At 39.8% G+C, this 8335-nt stretch overlaps 1 protein-coding gene across 2 annotated transcripts; it reads left to right on the top strand.

Moving 5' to 3' along the window:
* Nucleotides 1-6: 6 nt before the first annotated feature.
* Nucleotides 7-6587, top strand: nkrf (NFKB repressing factor). 2 transcript variants are annotated; one of them, XM_044127832.1, is made up of 3 exons: nt 7-373; nt 693-820; nt 1932-6587. In XM_044127832.1, the coding sequence occupies exons 2-3, from the start codon at nt 727-729 to the stop codon at nt 4145-4147; spliced, it is 2310 nt and encodes a 769-aa protein (XP_043983767.1). In that variant the 5' UTR covers nt 7-373; nt 693-726; the 3' UTR covers nt 4148-6587. The 2 variants fall into 2 exon arrangements, with proteins under 2 accessions (XP_043983767.1, XP_043983766.1); XM_044127831.1 differs by having other exon boundaries at nt 8-373; nt 687-820.
* Nucleotides 6588-8335: the final 1748 nt, after the last annotated feature.

Raw genomic sequence — 8335 nt, 5'->3', positions numbered from 1 at the left:
GGAAGTACGGAAAGCCTGACGGGCCAATGTTCAGACAGGCGCCATGATTTTCCTGAGGATGCGGCTAGAAAATGGTCGCTTCCTGCTTGAATAAACGCGTAGCCGACAGGTGAAAGGTTCCCCGCTGTTTAAAGCTCGCAGTTGAAAACACGTGTTCACTGGTTCCAGTAGAGATCAAAATGGATTTGTTGACGTTAGATTTGTTGTCGCTTTCGAAGCGGAGCAGAGTGAGCTAGGTAGCTATTGCTATCAGCGAAGCTAGCTCGGTGAGGCTAGCACAGGATTCTAACCGGTTTTCACCACAAATATTAAACATTTGATTCTGCTTGGTTAAATGACAGAGGTGTTACAGGACCAAAGCTCACACCTTGAGGTAATTTTTACTTCACTAACTGTTCAGGAACGTGTTGTTATTTAGGTTGCATTGTTATTTAGTTAGCTAAACGTGGCAACTTCTGAAATATTCATGAACTGCGTCACTTTGTAAAACCACAATGTTGACATAAAGTTCGGCTGTTTTTCCGCATTTTATTGTGAAAACTACATACTATAAAACCGTATATGAGAACGATTGTTTAATACATGTTTTAGGCTGCCTGCAGCTTCAGCATGCTAAAACATTGTGGACTGTCATTCATTCGTGGTGTTCAGACGCATTGAGGTCTCATTTAGATGTTTGGCTCCAGTAACAGGTATGACCCGGTTCTGATTCGGACAGTCCTGGTGATGGCAGAGGGGACTCACACTGGCGAAATGCCCTCCTTTGACCCAAGTCCTGGTGGTTCTGAAGCTAAAAAGAGACCCATTTCATCAGATGGCAGTGAGTTATCAGAGTTGTGTTGACATTATTTTAATTTTTTTCATTATTTTTGCTTAACTTTAGCTTTGTTTGTCTAAAAACATAGAATTTTTAAAATTCATTTATTTGTTTTAGGGATGTTTATTGTGTTTTCAGACTATATAGAGCACTCTATGTGTAACCCTTCTATGTTCGTCTCAAGTCCAGCAGGTTTACTTCACAGCACACACTCAGGTTCACTGTATTTGTGCAGTTTCTGCACTTAAACAATAAATAAAATACAATAAATAACCCTAAACATACTGCAGAGCAATGGCTCCCAATGAGCAATTAATAGTTGTAAAATTAAACAACTAAACTGCATAGCATTATTTATGATAGCTGAAAACATGACAAAATTACACACTATTTACTTCCACAATATATAATTAAATTAGTCTAAAACATACAGTACAGACCAAAAGTTTGGACACAACTGTGTTTTTTCTGTTTTTTTAAAACAAGCGCTTATATTTTTTTTGTTCAATTTATCTACAGTTTAAAAAGAATATGTCACATTTTGACATAAACATTATAAAAAGGAATAGTTTGAAGAAAATAATCTTATGTAGTCTCAATAATTCTGGTCTCAATTCTCTATGTATGTATATAAATTTATTATTTATGCTATTATCGCCCATATCCCTCCAAATAAAAAAACTATAAAAATATGGTGAACTAAGTAAAATGTTGTGCTATCATATCTTAAACAAGTAAACCAATACTAATGTTTTAACGTGGGAAAAAGTGTTTTCACAGTAACTGATCATTTACAGTTTATGTGAGCATGTGATATGTTCATATTTAAACAAAAAATAGTTTGAAGATAAATCATTTCATATAGTTTACCCCTAAAGTCTGCCAACTTTAAACATTTTTAACTATAAAACAGGCTCCTGGATTACAGCCCTACTACTGGGCTTCTGGGGGAAATCTTGTCATAACATGATGTAATGTTACATTTTATTAATTTCTTAAAAGTAGAAATTATTCTACTCTGATTTCTTTTGACAGATTGTTCCATAAGCAGAAACTCAGTGTTCCTTTGGTTTAGTTCTGACTTTTGTTCAGTTCTGACTTTGGGTTTTTGCAGGAGACGAACCCATGAGGAAAATGCCTTTGACAAAGTTTGGACCCCAACCTCGGTTTGAGCCTGTGCACTTCGTTAGCAGTGGGAGCAGCGGAGGAACCGGCACCGATGAGAAGGAGAACGATGAGGAGCGCAGGAAGAGTGAGTCGCACGGCGGCAGACCGTGGGAGTCCCACCACTCTGCCGCCAGCGGCTGGGCGCAGGGCTTCTCCTCCCTCAGGCCCACTTTCGACCGAGTGCCGTCGCACTCGGGTGACTTTTGGGGTTCCCACATGGACCGAGACGGTTCCTCAGGTAGCACTAGTGGACTGGGTTATGGAGGCCGCATGCCGTCTTCGAACTACATGGCGAGAACGCAGCAGGACTACACTGCCAAGTACGTAGCGCACGCCTCCTCTCACAGCTTAAACTCGTACTCGAAGCCGCAGAGGTTTAATGGCTATGGCGGCGGCGGTGGCGGCGGCAGCAGAACCAGCAGCTGGGATTCGGGTCGTCAGGGTTTGGGTTACGGCCATCAGGACCGGCCTTTCAGCAGAGTCTACAGCGGCCCAAGCGCTGCCAGTCCCAAAGCAGCAGAGTCCGCGAAGCCTCTTCTGATATCTCACTCCGCGCTAGAGGAGAAGCAGAGGCTGATCACCAGTGTTGCCAACGCGTTATCTGTTGCCTTCAGGAACCCTGTGTTGATGACAGGAAGCGACTCACCGAACTACAACTTCATGTTGAGCCGCAGCATCCAGGCCTGCAAGACCAACCCAGAGTACATTTACGTCAACCTGAAGGATATCCCACAAGCGGACCTGCCAAAGAACAGGAAAGTGCCGACGGACGGCTACGCCTGTGAACTGAGATGTCAGGGCGTGTATCTGGCAACCGGATATTCGGGCAGCAAAAACGGCGCAAGAGACCGCGCATCCGAGCAAGCTGTGAAGCTCTTCCTGAAGCCGGTGGAGGTCCGCGTTGTGCAGCGTCGATACCGACACCTGGTGGTCAGTGACATAGTCGTGTGCCAGACACACAGCCCAACGCCTGCGTTCCTGCCGGCGCTCCGAAACCCAGAGGACAAGCCGATGCCGGGCTCCAAGGGCCAACATGAGCCCGACCGAAACAAGCACTGGACCGAGTTTGTGGTGATGGACAACGCGTACGACGCCATCTGCATTCTGAACAACTCCAACGCCTTCAACCGCATGAAGATTGACTACAAGTTCCTCCAGCTGCCCAGCAACCTGTGGCAGTGCAGCATCTTCCTGCAGGACGAGCTGATAGCGCAGGCGACAGGGACGAAGAAGAGCTCCAAACATGCCGCCGCCGAGGAGGCTGTGAGGAAGCTTCGCCTCAACCAAGCACAACGGCAGCCCTGGCAGAAACAGTCCTTCAGAAGTAATCCGCAGGATTCTGGCAACTGCTTCCCACCACAGTCGGACTGCGATTCTTTTGGAGTGAAAAAGAAGCAACTGAGCGAGCTTGTGATCTTGGAGAATAACGATAACGCCATCTGCATCATCAATGACACGGCTCAGTTTAACAAAGTGAGCGCGGATTACAGATTCTCGGTTTTGCCCGATCATCACTGGAAGTGCGAAGTTTACCTGGAAGGGCAGTACGTCGCAGCGGGAGTCGGGCCGAAGAAGTTAGTGAAGCACATTGCGGCGAATGAGGCGTTGTCCACCTTACGACAGACTCAGGCGGTCGTCAAGTCCAACTTGAGGAAGGAGGGACACAACGGCGCCATTTCCCGCTCTCAGATTCTCGCTCGCTCTGGCGAGGATGCGCTGAAGCAGGAGATCAAGGAGGATAACATCGGAAACCAGCTGCTGCGTAAGATGGGCTGGAAAGGCGGCGGCCTCGGCCGGGACGGCGACGGCATCGCCGAGCCAATCAGAGTCAAGGAGCAGTTCTCCAGGGAGGGTCTGGGCATGGAAATGGTTAAAGCGGGAAACCTGCTCAGCAAGCGGGACATTGAGGACGTCATCCGCAACTACGCCAGCTCGGACAGAACGGACGACCTCCGCTTCTCCAACGAACTCACCGATGACGAGCGCAAGCAGATTCACCAGATTTCCCAAAAATACGGCCTACGCAGCAAGTCCTACGGACAGGGATGGGACCGGTTTCTGGTCGTCAGTCGGAAAGTACACAAAGACCAGCTGATTGGTCAGCTCTTACAGGAAGGACAGGTTGGCCGATACGAACTCGTCAAGCCTCAGGCGTCTCATTAAACTGCATGAAAATAAATTGGAAATTTCCTCCGAATTGGACTTCAAAACATATCACAGCTAGGCCCGGTTCGGACATGGCAGCAGCATGCGTCCTGGCTTTAAATTTCACCATTTATACCTGAAAAAAAACCTGACACTAGGGATCATTTAGCTGCTTCACATGTAGCACTACACACAGTTTGCATCAGATGTTACAATAGCCATTAATTTTGCTGTTATATTGATAATGTTTCAGGGTAAAATAACTCAAAAAAAGAACTTTTGAAGACAATACTTGGGTGAACGAAGTTTGAATTTATTGTGGATTAAGAATTATACATTTTGGCTCAAATTTATACAAACAACTCTTTAGCTTCTGGTTAGTTTACAAAAACACTCCAAATTTTAATTGAAGTGTTTGCTTAATTTTACTGGGATAATTGATCGCTCTTGGTAGAATTAGTATAGTTCATTAAAATCAGATGACTTCCTGCTACTGACCTGATTTTTTTTTTAAGCATAAACCACATATTTTCAAAATCTCTTTATCTCAATCCCAACATTGACACTTAAAAATTTTCCACCTCTGATGAAATGTTATTGGTTAGGAGATTCAGAAACCGTGAAAACCACCAAATATGGAAGAAACACTTTAAAATTTAAAATAAGTTTTTTGCTCAGTAAAGACAAATGTTTGAGCTACACTGCAAAAACACAAAATCTTACCAAGCATTTTTGGTCTAGTTTCTAGTTTGTGTGAAATAAGATAAAACTAACGTACAAGTAACTTTTCAGCAAGATATGAGTTTGTTTTAAGTAAATAATTCCTTAATTTTGATTTAAAAGAACAACTATTTCAACTGGCAAGTTGTTTCCCTTATAACAAAACAATTTTCCCATAAGTGAAATAATCTACCAGAGGACCTAGAAACCTTTTCATCAACAACAAGGACTTGTTTACTCAAATCAAACTTGTATATCCTGCTGAAAAGTGGCTTGTAATTTAGTTTTGTCTTATTTCTATTGTACTAAGATATTAGAAACTAGACTAAAAATGCTTGGTAAAATTTTGTGTTTTTGCAGTGTAGATTTGAAGTTGACGCTTTGAGACACCAGAACGCCGCCAGCTGGTGGTGGCAACATCATGCTAAGGGAAAGTAGGGCTCTAGAAAGATGTCAGCCCTATTGAGAACTCATGGCCTATGCCTAAAAGGTCAATTTCAAGGTCATTCTAGGTCAGTGCCAGGAAATAGTCATAATAAAGAAGGATCATGCAGAAAGTTTGAATGTGATTTCTCTGCAACTTACTCAGGGAAAATTAACCAAATATTTAAACATGTATGTATATATTTGAGCCTGAATATGTAATTAAATTAAAACTAGGGATGGGCGATAAATCAGTTGTAATTTTCACCATTGGGTTTCCATGGTTCAGAGTGATGTCAGCACGCCCAGGGCGGCCATCTTGTTTGACTAGTTTGTTTTATTTACTTTGAATTCAGATCAACTTACAGAAGGAATGAGTAAGTAATAAGTTTAAGATATTCTCTTTCATTTGTATTTTACATTTTTTGAAAGGAAAAAAAAATCTAATTTTGATTTTAAAAAATTTGATATTTTATTTTTTAACCCACATCCCTCAGCACTAATTCAAACTTCTTCACCTGATTCTTGTTCTTAAAATCATTAAATATTTTCTTTCCATCCTTTTGGCAAAAAAAAAAAAAGATTATAATAAATAAATAAAAGCTCAAGATGAATGTTTATGAAAGTGTGAGTGCCGTCCTGACAAGAGAAACCAGATGTGATTGGACCAGCCAGGACCAACGCTGATGCCCAGTCTGAATCGGGTCCAACCGCAAAAACACAAAATATCACCAAATGTTTCTGTCTAGTTTCTAGATAATTCAACATATTTGAAATAAGATAAAACCAAGATTTAATTTTTGGAAAATCTGGGAATTTTAATTTATTTTTTACCAATTTACTCCTTATGTTTCCATAGTTCAAAGTGATGCCAGCGGCGGCCATTTTGTTTGACAAACTTTGTTTTACGACTGAATATTAGGGCCAGTCTATGATTTATTTTAATTACGGGGATAAAGTCATAATATTTGGAGAGTGAAATCATAATTTTATGAGAACAAAAACAAAAACAATTTGGTCATGGTTTTACAGATAAGTACTTAATCTTTTGACATATCAGCATCAAATTACCATCAGCAGCAGGACTTTGAAACTAAAACGAATCACAGCTGGTCATGACAGATCTTCAACATTTTTTTTTTCTAATTAAAACAACTTTTTTTTCCTCCTAATTTTAAGACGTTTTATGGTAAAATTGTGTCTATTCTGTTAATATTATAACTATATTCTCACAGTTAAACATTCTTGTAAGCCAGGCCCTAATACTCTGTTGTACAACTCACAGAAGAGACAATAAAAACCACTTTTGAAAATATTTTCTGTCATTTGTAATTTCTTTTTTTAGAAAACAAGAAAACATTGAGATCAGATTTAGTATAAAAAAATCTGATTTTATTTTTAATTCATATAACCCAACCATACAAGTAGCTTTTTGGCAGTTTAGGAGCATATTTTAAGTAAATAATTTCTTAATATTGATTTTTTCCACTGGCAGATTATTTCACTTATAACTGAGGAAAAATGTTATAAGCGAAATAATCTGCTAGTGGAAATATTACTTTGTCATCAATAATAAAGAATTATTTATTTGAAACAAGCTATGTTTTTAAGAACTGAAAAGTTTCATGGAAGCCATTTTGTCTTATTTTAAATGTAGAAACTAGACCAAAAGTTCTTGGTAATATTTGGTGTTTTTGAAGTGAAAATGTACCTGCCATTTTTGATTTGCGTGGGAAAATTTGCAACATGTTTTAGCAAATCTAAAAAACGAAATGTTTTTTGACATTCCTTCATTATTAGCTGACTGGAGGGTGAGTAGTTTCTGTCTCCAGACCTCATCTTTTCAGGTTTTCATTGCTGAAGATAACTCGTTCAGTTATATTCAGTTTTTAAAAATTGGCTTTGTGAACGTTTCTCTTTGACTGTTTAATGAACCCGGCAGAGTACGCAGCTTCTCTTTGTTTGGAAACACTGTAGACCAGGGGTCTCAAACTCCAGTCCTCGATGACCACTGTCCTGCAACCTTTAGATGTGCCTCTGCTGGACCACACCTGAATAGAATAATTAGATCATTAGCACGGCTCTGGAGAACTGATCTACACAAGAAGGAGGTAATTAAGCCATTTCATTCCAGTGTTTTGTTCCTGTGACTCATCTAAAAACTGCAGGACACCGACCCGTGAGGACCGGAGTTTAACACCTGTGCTGTAGACTGTTCACTCATGTAAGACCTGGATTAAAGTGGCATTAAAATCTTAACTGTAGCTAAATTCATACCAGCCTTACTGTGGTAATGCACCTGTATTCAGGAATGTTTTCATTTTTTTAGTTTTTGCTTTCAATTCAGTTACAGGAGATCATTCTGCCACCTGCATCAGTGATCCCAAAAATGTTTATGTAGAATCTGTGGTCTTAATTGTTAAATGGCTGTTTGTATGAGTACACCTAACCTGTCTGCTTGTTTTCACAGGTGTAAGTAATAAATAAATGAAAAATAATCAACAAGCTGAATTTAATTCAGATACGAATGTGCATCTATGTAAATTAGAAAGTCAATGACAAAATTTGCTCAATTGCATAAAGTTAAAGTTGTTCATTTAGTTAATTATGGCTTACAGAAAATGAAAACCCAGTTTTTAAAGGAAATTACATCAATTTTAAAGCATTTTAAATACAGAAATATGCCTTTCCTGAGGCTGTTGCTGCTTGTGAAGTCCTTTAAGTAATCTTATGATGTTGAAAAAAATAATATTTCAGCATTAAAAATAATTTTGAAATCTGAAATTGTGGTTCTCATTAGCTGTAACAAGTGTTCTAGTTTAACTATTTAAAACAAGCATTTGAGTATTGTAGTCTGATATTCTCTTGCGTTCAGGTTGTCCACGCTGCGCATCCTTAAAAACTCTTAAATGTATCTAAAAATAAAAAAAATAATTTGACTTTAATCACAGGCCTTAAATTTTGTTGTGTTAGGACTACTTAGTCTCGTATATAAAAGTTAGATATCTTTTTAATCTTGTGGCCTTTTCTGTCAGGCGAATGTTTGACCGCCCGAAAAAAAAA

This window comes from Gambusia affinis, linkage group LG09 (assembly GCF_019740435.1).
Source record: "Gambusia affinis linkage group LG09, SWU_Gaff_1.0, whole genome shotgun sequence".
In the NCBI taxonomy this organism is placed as follows: Eukaryota; Metazoa; Chordata; class Actinopteri; order Cyprinodontiformes; family Poeciliidae; genus Gambusia; species Gambusia affinis.
The sequence above is the reverse complement of the archived record's forward strand: the minus strand, read 5'-3'. Positions and strand labels throughout refer to the sequence as shown.

What these genes read in the sequence shown, in the direction of transcription:
- nkrf (XM_044127832.1), top strand. Translation starts at nt 727, where the DNA reads ATGGCAGAGGGGACTCACACTGGCGAAATGCCCTCCTTTGACCCAAGT. An exon ending in ACCCATTTCATCAGATGGCA is followed by an intron (nt 821 to 1,931) that starts GTGAGTTATCAG and finishes GGGTTTTTGCAG; the next exon opens with GAGACGAACCCATGAGGAAA.